The following is a 21,253-nucleotide window of genomic DNA, read 5'->3' as shown; positions in this document are numbered from 1 at the left end:
TCTCCTACGCATAAAAGGAGCCTCTCTCTCTCACACATGTGGTTGAAAGGAAGACGTCCTAGGGCAAGGAAGATGCAAAAAGAAGGACGCTAGGGCAGCAGGTCATCTCTTTGACCAGTGTTGACCTTCCAGAAGTGCGGATTGGGTGTGGTTACCTCTCCTAGGCAGGCTGCAATTTTGGCATGAAAATCGAGGTGATATGACCTCTAGTTTGACCGGTGTTCACTGCCCTAGTTTAGGGCTACAAGTTGACTTCAGAAATCTGCAAATTGACTGAACTTTTGGGTCTGTTCAAGGGTTGTTTCTTCAGGCTGTTCGAGGACAAGTTGACCGGAAATTGACCAAGTATTTTAGAGGTCAATTTCAACTAGTTTGACCAAGTTTGACTTTGTTGATCTAGGGTTTGTTGCTGCTGATATAAAATTACAGAATTCAGATTTTGTAATATTTCTCTCTGCTAAACTATTGAAGATAGAAGAAGATTTGATCAAAGGGTTTCCCTGCATTGGGGTTTGTCCCTGGCTAGCTACCACATCTTGTGTCTCTTGTCTTGGCTTGTTTTCTATTGATCATTTAATGTTCTATCTGCACTTTACTTAATGTATATGTGATTGCTAATCTGTGACTAATAAGAAGAAAAATAAGTAAACTGCTCTAAGCATAGAACATACCATAATTTAACAATCACCCAGCACCGAATGCTGGGCAAATAAGGGTGGATCTGGGGCTTTTGAAGCTTGGTCTAAAAAACCCAAGTCTCAGAAGTTGGACGCTAGGGCCAAAAGGAAAAACGCTAGGCCTGAAGGTCGAATGTGATCTTGCAACTAGGGCTTTGTTGTTGGATCTTGTCGTCGGAAGGTTGCTAGTTCATTTTTGTTGGAGAACGTGAGTTTTTGTGGCTAAATTTTGACGTGGAGACTCTTCTAAAGGGTGTCGCAAAGATTTGAGGGCCTTAGAAGCTTAGTCGCAAGGGTTAGAGGGCAAAAACCCTAGCCGCAAGCCCATTTCAACCTCCACATGAAGGTTGCAGGCCTTAGACCATTGGAACCTTGGCCACAGCACTAAGAAGGCTTATCACCCTAACCTCTACCCCTTTTCATGCATTGAAGTTAATTTCTACGACTAAGATGAGGTTTTGCAAGCTTGAATACAAGGGTTTATGGTACTTTTTGGGATTTTGAGCTACTATTTTGTGAGTGCAAGTATTTGAGGGTAATCCCCTTTTCATCTCCAAACTTGGCATAGGCCACTAGGCCTTGGGGTTTGTTTTTCTCACCTTCATTCCTCTCTTGTGTTGACTGCATAATTTATATCAGATCTGATCATTGATATTACATTGGTACAACTATCAAACATAAGCCTACTCAACCCAATAACTATGTTATACACTCATTAAAGACATCACACATTGAATACAAGAAGCAAATTCACAAATATGGTTGGTCTATCATAGTTGTCATATACTTTTCTGAGGTCTGATTTCAATAGCAGAAGTTTGATCTATGTTGATTTCTGGTAGCATCGGATGTGCTCTAAGCCTCAAAATTTGCAGGAAGTCTTGGACACATGTATTCCAGAATACCCAGAAATCATTTTGGGTAATTCCAGCCGAAGATAGTTTTATTAAAATAATTAATTATTTTTAACAGTTGCCCAAGTCTAAACTTAGAAATTAAAATAATTAAAGGGTATTAATCAAACTGTGGGTGAAACTTCTAGAAGAAGACGAGGATCAAGCCAAAATGATCTGAGCCATTGATTAGAATCTAATCTGAGTCGTTGGTTCCCAACGAGAAGATTATAAGTGGAGGTATAATGGGCATTTGGAAATCACATCATCTAAGAGATCAGAGATCGAATTTCTGAAGAGAGTAGCGAAACAATTGCCAGAGAGAGATTTGAAGTGATTTCTTGTAGTGAGGGGCAGGGATAGTATCCGGAGGGAAGTTTTCCTAGACCGGAGAGTACAAGGCAGAGAGGGCAGAGAGACGTCCAAAGAGGCTGACGCAGAGCTACGTTGTGGCAGCACAGAGCTTTAGAGGGAGATCGAAACTCTACTGAGGAAGTCGAGTTCCAGATCCAAAAGCTGAGGTGTGAGACCGAGAGACCTGAGAGCTGAAGTTTCCAACCAGCAGAGGATCAGAAAGAGGTGCAGTGCAGTCCAAGCTGCAGTGACACAATGACTGCATGGGAGTGACGGAGCACTGCACAGAGGCAACGCAGAGGCTCACCTCTAGTGCAGATCAATTTCAGTTCTTCCAGTGACAGGGTGAGATCATCTCACTATTTTTTTGCCCAGTTTCTCTCTGTATCAAATAGCCAGTTGGGCATCCAACGAATTGTACTCAGATTTACTACTGCTTAATAATACAAACCCTCAGCTGCTACACCAGTTTTCCCACATTGGATTTTGCCGGGGACACCAAAAAATAACTGTGTAGATGTGTGTGATTATTTCTCTCCTGTGCTGTATTTAGTTTCCGCAATTTTTTATTTGTGTAGGCTGTAGTGTATTTAATTCGATATTTGTCGTAGCACACAACAAGTAAATTGTTTAATAGAATTAACAATTAGAAGAATTAACATCAATTGCTGTAGTAGGAATCGGGTAACTGCTTTTTCACAATCTGAATGTGCATAAGTCCGATTTAATTGCCACAACAGTGTTTTCATTAACATATTGTTCTAAAAAAAAACATCTAAATAGGCCTCATAACTCAAGGGAGTAACAAACATCATCTAAGGGCTTAAATAACTTGTTTTCGTAAGCTTCTCTTGCTAATCTTGGGATTGTTTGCATCATAATATCTTGTTGGTTTGATCTAATGTATTTTCAAGGTAATAGCGTTGTGAAAAATCTAGGGGTAAATTGATCATTTGAGTCTTGCCTTGACTTTTGTCTTGCATCTTTGCATTATTGGATCGTTGTATTGTGCATCTAGCATTCACTTTTAATCATTGTTAGCAATCCCATTTTTCCTTGAGAAGAATTGCATATCTAATTGGAAGATATTGCTTATGATTGCCAAGTAACATAAGGTATTGGTTACTAATTGGATAAGAGCATTATCTTGTTTCATGGTTTAACAACATCATGATCTAAAGATAAACTTGTGATATCAACTCCTTTGAGCATTAGTCGTAAGCAATATTGTGATCTCAATTGAATAATCCTATCACTAATCTTGTTTCATTGGTATTGTTTCCTTTTGTTTCTAATTTGCATATCAAGTGTAAAATATTCATTATTTTGATGCTCCTTACTTCTCATTGGATATTTATTTAGAGCACTTGTTATTTTTTTAGATTTCTCATCACTGGATAGATCCTAAGTCACCTGACACGGGGATTCGAGATTCGTAGGATTCGGGGATTCGAGTGTTAGATTCGGACACGTTGACCCCCAGGAAGAGGACACGTAGGATTTGTTATATATTATTTTATTAAAAAAAAATATATATATATATATAGATAGATAGATAGATATTAAAAATTACATATTTCTTACACAAATTCTAATTAATGATACAAATTCATTGATTTCAAACATAGATCTTCAATGGGTGACAGGTATGCCCAAACTTAAAGTAGAACATGAAGGTGTTTGTCAGGGTTGTGCCAAAGGAAAACATACAAGGGGACCATTCCCCTCAAGTGATGGCAAGACTACCGACATTTTGCAATTGGTTCATTCTAATCTATCTGGTATGTTTCCCGTGAGATCTGGAATTTGACATTGAGCTTATAAGTAAAATTGAAGTTTGCATTACTGTAAGCTGCTCTATATTTGCAACTAATGTAACCAGGGTGCTTGGTAATTTCACACTTGCAACATAGCTAGTCTTGATTGCAACTTTATTTTTTATATTTTGCTTGCAATCCACATATCTGCATTATGCAGCTGATGATCCACTACATATGCTAATCACAAATAAGAATGTGTTTTTCCTGTTCACCTACAGTTCAAATGATAAGAAGTATCGTGCATGTTTATAGAAAATATAATTATAAGAAGCATGCTATTAAGTTGCCCTAGCCTTGTGGATTCAAGGTAAGTTATTGTAGAAAATTTGCCAATGTTCAAGGTTCAGGAGGGATGCCTCATTGATTTTTCATGCAATTTAGGCATGGTCAAGAGTAATAGTCTCACAATTCCATTCTTATGCATCCTCTGAGCTTGTTTGCCCAGTTTATGGTACTAAAATCATTGGCCTTTGCAGTACAGTGCCTTGAGAGTTGAGACTTAGTAGATTTTATCTTCTAGCCTCTAGGCATATTGCTCTTCAAACTTCAAAAACCAAAAGCACTTAATGGAAGGAGTTTGTAGTGGTCTAGACTCTGAAGTCTGAACAACCAAAAAATGTATATTCCTTCTGACCAAGCCTCTTACTAACCTTTCCTATGATTTGGGCTAATCTTGGGCTGATACCTTAAGGTGAATGAGAAAAAGAACAGCGTGTTTTTAACCCGCGGAAATCATATTTTTGGGATTCGAATCCCAGAATCGGGATTCGACATGCCCGTACGGGATTCGTATGGGATTCGTACGAATCCTATACGAACATGTCGAATCTTGTTTTGGGATTCGAATTCCTGTCAAATCGTATCTGATTCGCAGGATTCGGATTCGACAGGGGGTTTGGACGAATCCGCTTACATAGGATAGATCTTGAAGTAATTTCTATTTGGCACTCTAGTGATCTTGTTTAATTAGCACATTGTTTTAATTGAGATTATTCCTAATATTGCTCTCTAAGTACTTTGTATTGAACATCATAATGCATCTAATCCTAAGAAATTTAACTTAAAGTAATTAAGAGGCCATTTGATAATCTCATTTAAGGCAATCACTTATAACTCGCCCTTCATTCTACGATTAGATTGCATAAGTTTGGTTGAAAGAAGATAGGACCAGCGTTCTCACCCAGCTTGCAAAGTTTAGACCCTCACTTGTCATTAACACAGTGACCTTGTCATAATCAGGGCCATAGTCCCTACAACGTTGGAGGCATTCGGGTGGTTAGAACCACTGTTGATTATATTGGCGATATTCGAAAATATCGCGATATTTTCAGCAAAATGATAAATCATCGCGAAAATATCGCAATATTTTCTGTTATGAAAATAGCGCGATATCGGCAAAATATCGGCTATTTTTAAAAATCTGAAGAAAAAAAATTAATTTTTATGCTTGTCGATATTTGCCGATAATTTTGCCGATATTGCCGATAAGATGTTTTATGGACCCTCGTCGATATTTTGTTGATACTGATATTATCAACACTGGTTAGAACCCCAAGATAGGTATTGCTAATAAGGCCACAGCCTTCTTCCCCTGGGTTTCTCTCCACAAACTACATTTGAGACTAACTTCAAAACAGTTGAGAGAGAGGGCTCACTTAGAAGAGGCATTTAATCTAAAATTAGCCAAGAGTTTGCATTTCACTTAGTTCTAGGTATCACATCTCCTATAGGATAGTTTTCATCCTAGCAGCAATTGTTCATCCAGTAACTTGGAAATTAATCTCTGTTACACCAAAACCACTCCTGAGAGGTGGGAAACCTGTTCCAATGGTTCCCGCGCTCCCAAGAGCTTTGGAACTATATGGGAACGTTACCTTTTCAAAGGGAGCTGCAATGGGAGCTGGGGAAAGTTCTAGGAGCTTTGAAAACTGTTTTTTTTTTTAGTTTTAGCATTCCCTGAGGTTGGGGAATACAAAACTTGTAGATAAATATGTTGAACTGCCCACAAAACATGGGCCTATGTTGAAATATTTGCTAGAAGAAACGCCAAAGACATCCTTTGTTGATTTTTGGGTAGCATCGGATGTGCTCTAGCTCCGAAATTTTGTGGAGGGGTTAGAACCAATGTTGCAGGAAACGTCCCCCCCCCCGAATCTAACCCCCGAAGCGAGGTCCGTATGGATGCGTCTAGGAAGCGCCTCCTGAAACGCGCTTCCGAAATTCCGAAACGCATTTCGGACTGATAATGACGCTTCTTGGAAATTCCGAAAGCGTCCCTCCGAAACGCGTTTCGGAATCTCCGAAGCGTGTTTCATACGGCGCTTCGATCATACGAAATGCGACACTTCAGAGGCCGAATCGTAGGGGAACGTATGCGCTTCGGAAAAGTGCGCCGCGCGGCCTAAAAAAATCGATTTTTTTTATTTTTTTTATTTTTTGGTGAGTTTGCTTGTTGGGGGTGGGTCCACCTTGGGTTAGGGTGAGGAATGAAGGGAATAAAGCCCCCATTCATCCCTCATTTACTCACTTTGAGTTTATGAGAGTTGGAGAAGAGAAGAGAAGAGAAGAGAGGAGAGGAGAAGAGAGGAGAGCTTGGAGGAGTGAAGGAGGAGGAGCTAGGAGAAGGAGGAGGAGCTTGGAGGACTTCATCTACAAGAGCTAAAGAGGTAAGTGCAAACCCCAAACTCCCTTATTTTTTTGACATTTTTTTTTGTATTTTTCTCCTCCCTCTCCTACTCTTTCCCATTGTTTCTACTTGCTCCTTTACTTGCAGGTTGTCCACCACCTATATCCATATTCCAAGATGGTGTTCTTTTGGCTTCTATGTATCATATTCATTCCACTTTTGGTTTTAATGATGGCAAGGGGGAGTAGGAATAGAAGGGAAGAAGCACAAGAGGACAGTGGTCCCAATATGAGTGACCCAATGTATGATGAGGAGGAAGGGTTTGAAGAGGAAGGGGATGATGTTGAACCTGAAGGGGAAACTGAAACACTAGAGGGGAAAGCTGCATTAACACCCTTGTGGAACTATGTGACCAAACTTGAAGGGGGAAAGGGTGGTGGAAGCTACAAATTTTTGTGCCCTCATGGTTGTCATGGAGGAAAACCATTTAGTGGTTCATATACTCGTGTGAGGAGGCATCTTTGTGGGGTGTTGGATAGTGATGATAAAAAGGGTCCTATGGGGATACACATTTGCCCAAACATTTCATCTTAACAAAGAAGAAAATACATCCAAATAGGGGGAGGCTGAACAACAAAAAAACAAGAAACAAAAAATTCATTCTGTAATCAAGTGCAACCTCTAGATTTGGTAGCTCATCTCCTCATGGTACTTCTGGAAGCTCTGGAGGTAGAAGAACAATAGGGGATTTCCTTAATGTTGCTAGGAGGGATGATGTGGATGGAAAGATAGTCCGTTTTCTTTATGCTTGCGGTGTACCATTCAATGTGCTCCGCTCTCCCTATTGGCATGAAATGGTAAAGGCCATCAATGAAGACCCAAAAGGATACAAGGCACCCAACTATGAGAAAGCTAGAACAGTGTTATTAGAAAGAGAAAAAGCTAAGGTTCAAAGAGCTTTGACACGTTTTACAAATGAGTGGGTAGATTCTGGGGTATCCATTGTATCAGATGGGTGGGCAAATATTAGAAACCAACATTTGATAAATGTTCTTGGTGTTTCTGCTAGTGGTGTAATATTTATTACATGTCATGACTCCTCCTCCATCAGTGCATCTGCACAAAATATTGCAGATCTCCTATTGCAATCAATCAAAGATGTTGGTCCGAATAACGTGGTTCAAGTGATCACAGATAATGCAGCAAATTGTAAGGCAGCAGGAAAAATTATTGAGCGTGCTCATCCACACATCTTTTGCTCTGGGTACCTAGTTCACACATTGAACCTTTTGACACATGATATTGTGAAGCATAAAGAATGTGGGTGGATCAATGTTACCAGACTCGGAATCGGCAATAAATCGGCGAGGCAAAAGAGCGAAGAGTTTTAATCGGATCGGGAAAAAATCGGCAAAAAATCGTTGAATTCATTAAATAAAAATATACACATATATTGAATTAAAAAAACCATTTTTCGTTAATATTGGGTAAAGGTATGTCCAAACAATGCATAATATTAATAGATGTCCAAAATATCATGAATAAATAAGTATCTCATATGTGTTATGAGTCCACACATGATCCAAAGCACTGAGTCTTGAGTCCTTAGAAGCATATGCTTCTAAAAGTTTACAAAAAAGTTAAAAACTGCATACTAATCAGAAAAAAATCAGCAACTAAGAGTCTAAGACTCTTAAGAGTGAGAACTAGAAGCGATTCCTTCCACTCCTTCGCTTGCTTGACTCTCAAAGTTCTCCAAGTTGATTCACGGCCTTCAATCATAGTTAATGATTAAATACTTAATCATACTTAATGAATAAATTCTTATTATATAAAGAGAAATATTTATTTTGAAATAAGGTTTTAGGTATTTTAGTTGTCTTATTTTATAATTGTTATATGTGACTAAGTCTGTTTTTAAAGGAATTTGACATATATCTTTCCAAAATAAAATAAAAATACTTGGTAATTAAAAATAGTAATATTAGTTTTAATAAAAGATAAAAATGAATGTATATATTTTATTTTTTTTAATGGAAAGTATCATAAAATATGAATTCAGTATGGGCGTTCCATTGTTGATATTGCAATCAAGTCTAAAAAAAATATATATATAAAATAACATAATTGTATATTAATTTTAAAATAATATAAAATTATTAAATATAAAAATAAACTTTACATTTTTACATTCAACTTTAAGAAAATGTATAATTTTATATATTTTTTTTAAATATTTTAACATATATAAATTATTTGAATATGCAAATTAATGAATTATATATATAATTTAAAATTTAAACCCATTTCTTAATTTAAAATTTAAACCTATATTAAAATTAAACGAAACTCAGAAAAAACTTGAAAAAACTATTATAGAATTTGGATAAAACTTTCCTTTCAAATAAAATTTATACCCCAACTTTACTAATTCGAACCTAAATCATAATTAATGCGAACATAAGTTTCATAATATTCTATTCTATTGTAATGGAATCGAATAAATTTCATATCGTAAAAAAAAATCCTGCCATCATTGATCTATTCAGGCGAGACGGCGATTAGTGAATATCATCGATCAAATCCGATGGATCCTAACTATGGAATTATTTGTTTCTGAACTCGAGAAAGGCGAGGCGATGTGGTCGCGGATGGTTGGGTAGAAGAGCCATTATTTATGTTCAGATTTTCAAGCAAAAGAATTGTTATATTGGAATTATGACAGCGGAGACTATATGCCAAGCTGCCTCGTGGATTGCGACAATTCAATTTTATAAATTCGGGATAATGTCGGTAAAACAGAGTTTATTGGTAAAAAGGTGTGGAGGATGGCTCCGTTCATGCATTCCGTCGTACCATCGCTCCGATTATTTTAAGTTATCATCGCTGCGATTAGTTTAAGTTATCATCGTTTATTAATACGAAGTGGTCCTGGTTTGGAATTTATTTATTTAAAACTTTACATCTGAGATCACGCAGAGCACTATTTCAGTAGTCAAATTCATGAACGTCAGATTCTCTTTTTACCTATTTTCTTAATCGACTCGTTAAAATAGAAAAGCGAAAAGAAACAATTATATGCTGCTGGCGGCCACAAATAATAAAGTAAAAGACAACCCAGAATCGGTCAACGCGAGTTGACTCGTAAAGTTTTCGGTAGGATCGTTTAGCAGCCGAGCCGAGTTTAACGCGCGATTTTGCCGATTACACGCCGATTCCTGTTTCACTAGGGTGGATTACTGAGCTTTACAGGAGAGGGAAGCAACTCATTAAATTCATCGCAGGGCATACAAGGGTAAACTACTTCTATGGCACTTACTCCAAGTTGCAGTTGCTTAAACTTGCAAAGACAAGATTTGCCAGTTATTACCTCACCTTTAGGCGGTTAGTGAAGGTGACACAAGCTTTAACTAATTTGGTGTATGCTGAAACATGGGATGAAATTAACACTGACAGAGATGGTGCTAATGCAGCCAACTACAGTATTCTTGACATGTACTTTTTGTCACAGGTTAAATATGTTTTGCAATTCACCAAACCAATTTATTACATGATCAAGTTTGGAGATTTAGATCAACCAATAATTGGGGAGGCGATGACCAAATGGATAGCATGTTGGGGCAAATTAAAGACATTGTTGAGCCTAGAGATATCACCTTGTACAATTATATTCGTGCAGAGGTGGAAAACCGATGGGAAATGCTAAATGTTCCATTGCATGCATTAGCATATGTTTTGACACCTAAATACTATCATCCATCATGGCTTTCAACACCAGCACCTGGGGAGGGAAGCAGGAGAAAACCACACCAAGATCAAGAGGTTCACAAAAAATATATGGTTGCATTGAGTAAATTAATCCCTGATGAGGAGGAGGTTGCCATGGTACAGAGACAGTTGAGCAACGCTTAACACTGGTCCATTTGGGAGCATGCATGCAATTAGAGATTGAGAGACTTTTTCTTCTTTTGAGTGGTGGAACATGCATGGAGGCGCTACTCCACTTCTACAGACTTTGGCATTGCGGGTGCTATCACAGGTGGTAAACACTTCTTTTGCAAAGAGGTGTTGGAGCTCTTATTCTTTCATCCACAGTGTTAAAAGGAACAGGTTGAGTTTAGACCGGGCAGAGAGCTTGGTTTATGTTTATTACAACTTGTGATTATTATCCCATTACTATGAAGATGCAAAGACTAATAAAGACCTATTGATTTGGGACAAGAATCCAGAGGAGCCCAATTTGGAGGATGGAGTGTTGCGATTAGAGCAATTAGAGGATGCTCTTATCCAAGTATGTCCATTGTGGTATGAATTTTCCTTATAAAGCATTTCTCTAATTCATTTTTTTATTTTTTTTGTTAACTAGTGTTTTTTTTTGCATGAATTTTTTGAGTGATTCCAGGAGGATGATGATCATGTTGAGATGCCACACCCATCTGGTCCCTTGGTTCCTAGGTTCCATGGTTCAACACCAACAGTAGGGGGTTCGTCTTCATCAGTTTCAGTGCCACTGCCACAACTTCCACAGGTAGCATCTTCTTCATTGCCACCACGTGGAGGCCCGCCACCACGTTCTCTTCGTGGTGAAAGGAAGAGAGATTAGTAGATATATTCGCAATTTACTACTTTTGTCATAGATTAATCATTAGACTTGTAGGCTTGTGAATTTGAACCTTTTTTGTCTTGGCAGTGACCAAGTGACATATTTTGTACAATGTAAACATTATTATTTGAATTTTGGACATGACAAATGTTGACAGTTGCTCACTTGCTAGATAAATCATAATATGCTCTATGTTTTATGTTTTATAATATGCTTAAATGTTTTATGTTTTATAATACACTTAACAATTTGATGTATGTTTGTAATTGCTAGAATATAGATGGTTGATGTACATACTAGTAACTACAATGGAATCATGAATGCCATATCTATCTTGATTTATGCAAAAATATGCATGTTTTCATGTCTTCTACAACTAATTTGGTATTTGGGATGTTTGTTTTGAGTATAAAGGAAAAAATATAAATATATATCTATATATAGTAGACGCTTCCATAGACGCTTCGCTTCCTAGATTTTTGGAAAATGACACTTCCACCTCCCTGCTTCGTGCAACATCGGCTAGAAGACATGAGATCTCCAAGACCCAGAAATCGTTTGGAGAAATTCCACCCAGAGTGCATGTTATTCAAATAATTAACTATTTTTAATGATGCCTAAGTTAAAATTTAGGAAATTAAAATAATTAAAGCGAATTAATGCAAATATTGGTGAGAAGCTTCTAAGTGACGAGGATCAAGTCTAATTTAACCTTAGCCGTTGATTAGAGATTAGATCACGGTCGTTGATTTCTCAACAGGAAAAGTATAAAGGAAGACTTGGGGTCAGTGGGAGGACACACACAATGAGAGCAGCACTTGAGCTAGATCGAAATTATGGGACGTGGTTTGCTGAGAATTTTGAAGTGAGCTTCTAGTGCAGAGAGGGGAATTCGACTAAGGGACTTCCGTCCAAGGTCGAGAATACATAGCAGAGAGGTAGTGCAGCACCAAGGAGAGACAGCGCGGCTCCAGAAAGGGTGACGCAAAGGCTGGAGGGCTGACGCAATCACTTAGAGGCAGCACTGAGGTTTTTGTGAGGCAGATCAGGCATCAGTTCAACAGATCGACTTCTAAGCCGGGAAGGCTCACTGGGAGGGTGACGCAGTTCCAGCGCAAAGGGGGAGCAGCCATCACTGCACAGCGCTGGGGATAGCGCAGTCACCTGTGGGGTTTGTTCATCTAGTTGCTCGATCTGCAAAAATATCTATCTTCGGATAGAGGTACTTCTGTCGGGTTTATTCTCTATTGGGTAAGCCAGATTTGGCACCCTAGTTGTATTCAAAAATCTGCTTAATAATAAAACCCTCATATTTGTTGCACTGGTTTTCCCACACTGGGTTTTTCCAGGGACTTTTAGTCCAAAAATAAGCGTATCCTTTGTGTGGTTGTCTCATTTATTTTTTCAGTACTTGATCTGTATATTGGTGTAGGTTGCAGTGTATTTGCATTAATATTTTCTGAATATTTCTTAAAATAACTTGTTAAAATGAAGAACACAAGTAGGTAATGCAAATTAGTTTACTACAGTAGGATTTCTGATTTGTTAGATTCATAAATCTTCACATCCTTAACATCGATATCCTTAATTGAGAAACTGGAGCAATCTCTTGATGGGTTGAGGAAGCATGTGGCACCTCGACATAAGGGCGATATCTGGGATGTCATGCTGATGAGTATTTCTTTTGTTGTTTATGTATATATATCGCAGAAGATTGTGTGTGTATATTGTATGTGGTAGTCAATGCTTAAACATTAGAGTTGTTTTCTTGTCATAAGAATAACTAGAGAAACATGTCAGAGAACTGATAATGAACTTGACATTATATATATATATATATATATATATATATATATATCTAAGGAGAGACTCAGGGAGAGAGACACCCAGATAATATATTTATATATAAGAGAGATTATAGATTTATTATTTATATATTTAAATTGATTTTAATATTTGAATATTTTGAATCAATATTAATTTTGATTATTATATAAATTATATAGTTAAAAAATTATTTTTTATTTTTTTATTATATAATATTACCGCTCCCGATTAGCCGTTTTCCGTAAATTTTGGGGAAACCTATAGCCGTTCCAGACACCCATACCCAAGTTCCCAACGTTCCCACATCCCAGAAACTCGTGCAACATAGAAATTAATCTATATTGTGCAAGTAAATTGACTCCCAAGGCACTGGTCTCTAATTGATAACTTCGACAAATCTAATCAAGTTGTGCTAAATAATTAAACTTGCCAATTATCTTCAACCAAGTTGCTAGGCCATTTAGTTGTGTCTCTCTAAGTCATCGTTTCATCCATAGGGACTACCCCCCTTAGCTGCTTGTTGGGAGACAGCTTAAATGAAGAGGGTCGTGATCAAAGTGACAGCCCCTAACCTGAGCATTGTCGCATTCACGTGTACAATTTGAGCAACAACGGGAAGAAATATGCTTGTGTCATCGTGATTGAGATTGGTTGTGTAATTTTGCTTCCAATGAATACTTGTTAGGAACCTAGTTGTGTTGTGTGTTTATTCACTAAGTTTTCTGCTAAGAATTAAATACCTAGTGTTAGGTTCACAAGAAAACTAATAGTGTTTCCTCACAGCTTTGGCTCCCAAAGTCGAATTTGTGGAATGGAACATATAGAGTTTTAAAGAGGTTTGATAGAGCTATACTCTCAAAGACTTTCCCTTTCAATTATATCAAAGGTAGCTCAGCGAAATTCATGTGGGAGATATCTCTCTCTAACGAACAACCCATTTTCTTTTCCATTTCTTAGGTAGTTATAAGAATGAACAATAAAAGAATAGCTTCCTACTTGATATTTCACACATGTAATGCATTAATTGTGTGAACTCTATCAAAAGGATTTATACTTTACTGTGAACCCAAGGGGAGATACTACTCTAGGTCACAACACACTTGCAAAAAAATTGCATCAAGTACAAGCATCACAAAGCTATTGAGAATGAACTAAAATAAGTTATTAACTTAAATAGAAGCTCTAAATTGATGCTGTTAATGAAAAATTCTAAAAGCAACCAATCAACTCATTAAAAAAGGATTAAGTTCATCATGCTAGAGCAAGCTAGTTGTGAATTATATTGCACCAAATCTAGTCAAAGGATCAAGCGAATATTAAATAACATATGGCCATGTAGAGATATTATCCACCAGGTCCACTAGGTCGCAACACTTTTGCAAATAGCTTACATCAATAATGAGCACTACAACGCTGTTGAGAATGAACTGAAACAACTTAACTAGAATATCTAGGTCAGTGCTTTAATAAGGAATTCTAAAACCGACCATCCAAGTCATGTAAAGTGGATTCAGTAGAAAACTAGTTGGAAGTTATATTGCACCAGATCTAGTCAAAGGATTGGTCAATAAAAGCCCTTCTCAAGGCTTTGGCCTCCAAAGAAGAAGCTAAAAATCTTGTGATACTCATGTTACTCGAAGGTAGCATTACCAAGCAAGAAGATAGCTAGAAGGAAATTGAGGGCCACTACAAGATTGTTTTCCTATCTCAAGTGAATACTAAAGAGCATACAATGGCTATGTAGACATGCCTTGACATTGAACCACATTGTCCATCTAGAAGCTCTTGATGAGTGCTTATAAGAATTTTAGAATTGACCAACTCATTACTAGAAGGATTACTAGAAGTTGACCTTGGATGAGATGGAAGTTGCTTAATGGAGATGGACAGCTACTGATAACAAATTTCCAGAACTTGACACCTTCCCATGTGAATTCTGTAAGACCACGACAAATTTTGTCAAGCCTAACAAGCTATGTCTACATGGAAACCATTTGGGGAGTATATCAACAAAGGTCTATATGAAGTTTGTACCCAAACTTGGCAGCTCTGACTAGTTTCCAATTGGAAGCCCATAGAACTACTCAAGGTTTCATATAATGTCTTGGCAAAGTGTAATTTCCCCCATCACTTGAGCACAAAGATATTATTTCCTCTCGCCTAACTGTCTCCTTTAGGCTAGAGAGAGAGAAAAAATACCAACAAGACCATGGGAGATTTACCCCATTTTGATATTATTAGTATTAATAAAAAGGGGAAAATAATTATTAATGAAAAGGTGACAAAAGTTACTTAGGAAAAATAAGTGACTCGTCACTAAATAATGAAAGAACTAGTTCTAGAAGGATGGAGAAAGTTTAATGAAGTCTTATAAAAGAATAAGAGGAAGCCATTCTTCATCATTCTATCTTGTGAATTCTCATTGTCATTAGAGTGGAGCTCAAGCGAGTTTCAGACCAAGGGTTTGAGATCCTCACACTAGTTTTGGTGTATTTCATTGCCACCCTAGCTAGCTTCTATCCAATTTTGGTGGACACCTTTGCCACCCTAGTTGGAATTCATATATTATTCAAATTTCATTGCTAATTTTGTTGCAGGGAAAATTGGAGAAATTTATTGTTTCATTGCAGAAGGAGGCTTTCCCTGAGGAGGCCTAGTTGTTTCAGATATCATCATTATTCTCTCAAGAGGCTGAGACCAGGTTGTGCTCGCAAGAGATTTATCTTGTTGGAGGCAGGTTTGAGGGCCAAATTGGCCACTCATCAAGGGTTGAATTCACTTCACAAACCTGAGGCCAAAATTGATGTTTCATTGAGGCAGCAGAGTTGGAAAGCTATTGAGGACAATTTTGTTGAGAGTTATTCTTGTTCATTTACACCTGACAGACACTTAAAGAAGGGTTCAATCTCTGAAATCAATTGAGTCGAGATTCCTACTTTTAGAAGGGTCGAGTTCCTCAATCAAAAGGGCACGAGTTCAGTGGATTGTAATTATTTTTAGAAGGCCAAATTTCCCTTATCTTCAGCAGTCAATTCTTTCAACCTTGGGGGCGTATTTGTCATTGAACCTGAAGCTTAAATATCATTCCAGGACGTGGATTACTGAAGATTTCGTGACTCAGATTATCTCTTCAGCAAAGGGCAAAATTTTACATTCTCTGAGGGTTGAATTGTTGGCAAATCCTGGCTTTTCCTGCAGGCTGAATTCTCTCATTTCTTCGAGGCTGAGAGCATCCTAATTGCAGGCCGAGACTCATTTTATAAGATGTCATTTGGAGCCAAACTCTGTCTCATTTCTGGCGGAGGTTATTGTATACCAGAGGCCTGAGTTCCTATTGAATGAAAGAGTTGTTTGCTACAGGGGTTTCATGTCTGAATGTGATATATGTTGTTTAGAAGGCCCAGATCTCCATCCCTTGAAGAGGTCATGATCCGGAAGACAAGTTCCTTCCTAGGTGATTATTTGTGTTCAGAATTATATTGTTGAAGGATGTCTCAGGTTTCCCATGCATTGTAATTCATCTTCTTCAGTTGAATAAAATATTGTTTGCCTCTAATTTCATCTTTGTGCCAGTATACCAGTGTGCTTGTGAAATGTTTGACCAAAGCTCTGTGTACTAACTGTTTGTTAAAAGGCATCAACAAAAGGTTTTTTTCTAATTTATTGAAAATTTTTGCATCATTTAGCTCTGGTATATTAAACAAAGACATTATTTTTGTGAGTTAATCATACCTGGCTTAAGATTGTGTGACAAGAACTAATGGACTTAATCCATTGCTGATTTTCTCTAGCTAACGTTATAATTGTTTGGGAAAGAATGGAGTGGGCCTAGTGCCTAGGCCTACATGCTCTCTTTATCAGATTTTGAAAAAGACTATGAGAAAAACAAGTGTTAAAATGTGCAACTAGGGCCAAATTCCACTTTGGGCAGCTCATTGGCCTAAGATGATTATTACACAAGATTCCTCTTTTCGAGAGGACCAAAACTGACCCTGGAAGCACTGAATTTGGACAAGAAGAAATATGGTTTTAATGTCAAGCCCACAGGTGCACATTTGGTCAAGGTCGGCTTGGTGTCAAATTAATTATTAGACAAATCGATCCCCCTCCATCACATATAAATAAAGGAGACCCTCAACCTCATTTGGCACATTCATTCACAAATCATTCTCTCTCCTCATCTGATTGGTTCATACATCTGACGCAGCTATTCTTCCACACACGCCAGTTTTTGGAGCTGTTTTGACCTGCATTGACTTTCTATTCTAAGGAGACTTTAACAAGCATTGATTTTTGGACTTTGAGGAACTGTTTGACTGTGCTTTGACCAAGAAAGGATCTATCCTAGCAGGTCGCATTGTTTTGCACAGAAAGCGAGGCAGGAGGAGCTGTTTGACTGGGTTTGACCAAAGGCTTGATGGAATGTTTTGACCGCAGGGCGACTTCACTATTTGACCTGGTTTGACCGCCATTTTGTTGATTGTTTTTGCTGCTGTTTAACCACCAAGGAAGTCTGAGTATCCTTGACTTTGACCAAGCTCAAGAGGAGCTGTTTGACTGCTGCATTGACCATTGACTGCTGTCTGGTTAGGGCAAGTTGACTGCTATTGACTTTTCAGAATTGCAGTCTTCCATCAAACTGATCAGATTTGACTTTGACTTCATTAGTCGGATATTGGTTTGGATTTCATCGTTGTACTCTATTGGATATTCTCTCTCTGCTGAACATTTGATATTTGATAATAAGAAGAATTGATTAAGGGGTTTCCCCCTTTTGGGGGTTTTTCACTGGTTAGCCAAATATTGGTGCTCTCTTGTCTTGATTTGTCTTCTGCATTTATTGTTTATGTTCTATCTACAGTTGTTGTCAATGTGAATTAAGGGTTTATGTGATTGATACTGGAAATTACAGTGGAATTGTCATTGGGCTAATAAAGGGACATTGGAGTAATTGGTACAAGCATAGAACATACCATTGTTATCGAAAATTAACAACAAGTGACCCTTTACCCTAACCATACTGAGGTCCCTTGTGTTTGATTAGTTCTTATTAAAACCTGTGGAAATTTTCTTTGCTAATGTATCAGACTCATGCCTATTTATGCATCAACTGTACCAACATTAACCACAAGTTGGAGGTGAGATTGTCAAAGACATGTGGATCAGATAAAGATACAAATTGCAAGGAATCTCCTTATGTAATACCATCCATTAATGTAAGAAATAATGTTGAATATTGAAATATGATGATGAAGTGTACATCTTATCTATATATATATATATATATATATATGATGGAGTGGGGCATGACTGAGGGTCATTCCCAATAATTCAAATCCACATTATTTATAATATTTAGTTCTATGACATGACCTGAAACAAACCACAGGCTACATAGGTGTATCCTCTAATGCAGTACAGGATACTTGTATAGTAATTTCTCAGGGGATGCACGTCAAAAGAGCATATCATGCCAATGTATGCAATATATCTTATAGCCTTTGCAACAATTTCAGCGTCACAACCCACTTATCTGTGTGTCCACACACATGTACTTGTCACTAGAAAATATAAAAAGAGACTGGCTCCCATTTTAGCTGCCCTCTTGATAATAGTTGAATGTCCACCAACATTATTCCAAATCATCGGTGCTACCATGTGCAATGCAATCAAACTAACTTGCTCAATACCAGCACTTTCATCAAACTTGCATCCCTCCCACACCAACATTAACACTACCAATTGAGCAAGCGGGTAAATTCAAAGGTTTAATTTATACATCTATGCTATACCAACTTACGTATATGCACATTTTGTACAGCAAAAGGGAGAAAAATAATAACAATAAAACAGATAAGAAAAGGGATATTTACAATGGGACCTTTTCAGGGTCATGCAATGCAATCCAAACACTGGTTGCCACGTCAACATTTTTAGGGACAACTCTCTTCGAAACTGCTGGGGTGCATCTAATTGCATTCAAGCAAGCCATCCGTACATGAGCATGTTTTGAATATATTCCGCCAAGTGCCTGGTACACATTCAAATTGAATATTTTGAAATTCAAACAAAAATTAGATTAGGCACCCTTCAATAAGAATATATATTTACAACAAATGAAACATTATTAAGTGTATCCAGATGTAAATTATTTCAAGATGAGATATACCGGTGCCAGTTCGTTAGGTTTAAGTCCCAAGCACAACTCATTTAACATAGGCCCAATTGAAGCTTGGTAGGCTGGCATGTTACCAAGAACATGGTACAGAACCTGAAATAACATCCCATAGAACCATCAGTCACAACAGAAATTTGAAGGTCCCAACATTGAATGTCAATCGCATAATGCAAGACAATTATCCACAAAATTCTTGTAAATTAATAGTTGTATTACCACTAACCTCAATCATCCTCAGTCGAGGAAGTGGCACAACTGGATCTAGATGCAAAGAAAGAATCCACAAAACATCATCATGGACCTTTGTCTTCTGGGGGGAAAAAAGAATCTGTTCCAAGATCTGTTTCACAAAATAATACAGACTTCTCTTCAGATAAATCACTTCAAAAACAAAACCACCAAACAAAAACTAGTACCTACAACCACTTAAACTTAGGAACACAAAAATTAGTCACGGAACTGGGGATTATTCAACTAAATTACCGGAAAAATGAACGTAAAGGAATCTGCAGGGAGTGGACCATCTTTACATGCTGTTACCAAACCAGCTACTATTCTTTCAAACATTCCTGCCACCGGTTTCTCCTTAGCATTTGTTTGATCTGAAGATAAAACCAGTTCCTGTACAATGGATGCCTTTGATGTAGCTACAATTTTTAAAGCCGCACCAAGATCAAGGGCTAAATCCCTTATGGGAGGTGCAACACATCTGGCTAATTTCACCATAGTTTCAAATGCATCACTGTTTACAATAGGTGAACTTAACAATGGCATCACATAGTCTTCCTGTTTCAACAACACCAAAAAATTTAGGTTCTCTTAACCCAAAGAAAGTCATTATCTTGCCTGCAGAATAAGCATACCACAAAAACCTGAACCCTGGTCCAAGTCAATGAAAGAAAATGTGAACATGATGGAATTTGACTAATCAGTAAAAATATTAGAAACATATGTCCTTGTGTCTGGACTCTGGCATAGTGCCTTTCATTGACCTGTCATATTCATCCTTGGTATTTAATCAGAAGCTGCTAATCAACCTCAATCAAGCACAGAAAGACATCATCAACAATAGCATACAAGTACCAAAAAGAATGCAATAAAAGTAAAGGAAAGGCCTCTGAAATTTAAAGTCATCATCTCCTTTTTCTTCAAGCCTGTTACACCTTACAAATGCATCCTCCATTTCACATTTTCATGAGTTTTCATGAGTTAATCAACCTCAATCAAGCACAGAAAAGCATCATCGACAATAGCGTACAACTACCAAAAATAATGCAATAAAAGTGGAACAAGAAAAAAACAAAAGGCCCCCGAAATTTAAAGTCATTTTGTCCTTTTTCTTCAAGCATATTACCCCTTGCAAATGCATCCTCCATTTCACATATCCATGAGTTTTCGTGAGTAAAACAGTGAGACCTCGGGTCTCCCCTCAGCAACACCCCCCCACCCCCCACATTTGGGAGGCCAACCGTGACGAAGTTCAAACAGCACATCAGTTCACTGACACCCAGAGTGTCAGAAGGATTAGTTTCAAACAATTCCCGAGGTTCTGGTCATCTTCACGGAGGGATCGAGGACCAAACAACCTTCATCATCACCAGCAAAGTTTTTTCAGTGGATCAAATGTTCAAGATCATTTGCAAAAGCAGCCAAACAAACTTCTCATCTTCCATTCACAGGTAAGTTCTTAAATACCCCCATATTATGAATTTTTCCATACATTAAGGCATGCTTGCTTGCCTCTTTTCCTATCTACATTTTCCTTCTTCTTTTGCCATTCTGCTATGATTTCCATGCCCATGAAACAATGTAAGGGGTTTTTACATAATGGGACAGCAACCTTGATTTTACTTTTTAACTTTTTATGCACCCTCTTATTATCGTTTTTCATTGCAAATAATCTAATTTAAATTTCTAAAAAATTGCTTTTTTAAATGAGGCTGTTATTTTTTGTGTAGTTGGGGTTGAATGCTATTTTTTTGTATTTTTGGTGCACTCGGATTGAATTTGGAAGCTGCCATTTCCACTGCAAATATGCCAAACGCCTTGGACCCATTTTGGCAGTATGGGGAACTTGAGATGTGACAACCAGCAACAATTGAATTGCAAATTATGAGGCCAGCATTTGACAGGAGGGCTTAACCGGTTGGAATACCATTTGGCAAAAATCCCCAGGCATGATGTTGAGATTTGTAAGTTATCTAACCTGGAGGTTATGGGAGCTGCACATGATGCAATTGATGCAAGGACAGAAAGAAAGAAGAGGCAACTGCAA

At 37.7% G+C, this 21,253-nt stretch overlaps 1 protein-coding gene across 8 annotated transcripts in view; it reads right to left on the bottom strand.

The window, feature by feature from the left end:
- Window positions 1-21,253, bottom strand: part of ILA (putative protein kinase regulator ILITHYIA) — a 356,320-nt gene that overhangs the window by 190,208 nt on the left and 144,859 nt on the right. For all 8 annotated transcript variants that reach the window (XM_089396177.1, XM_089396171.1, XM_089396172.1 and 5 more), the window contains exons 20-23: window positions 19,462-19,764; window positions 19,202-19,318; window positions 18,970-19,071; window positions 18,682-18,831 (exon numbers count right to left, since the gene is read on the bottom strand). In XM_089396177.1, coding sequence (XP_089252303.1) covers window positions 18,682-18,831; window positions 18,970-19,071; window positions 19,202-19,318; window positions 19,462-19,764 — 672 coding nt within the window. The remainder of the gene's footprint in view (window positions 1-18,681; window positions 18,832-18,969; window positions 19,072-19,201; window positions 19,319-19,461; window positions 19,765-21,253) is intronic.

This window comes from Pinus tabuliformis, chromosome 1_2 (genome assembly GCF_031772625.1).
Source record: "Pinus tabuliformis cultivar Carrire ecotype Pingquan chromosome 1_2, CPIR1, whole genome shotgun sequence".
In the NCBI taxonomy this organism is placed as follows: Eukaryota; Viridiplantae; Streptophyta; class Pinopsida; order Pinales; family Pinaceae; genus Pinus; species Pinus tabuliformis.
The sequence above is the reverse complement of the archived record's forward strand: the minus strand, read 5'-3'. Positions and strand labels throughout refer to the sequence as shown.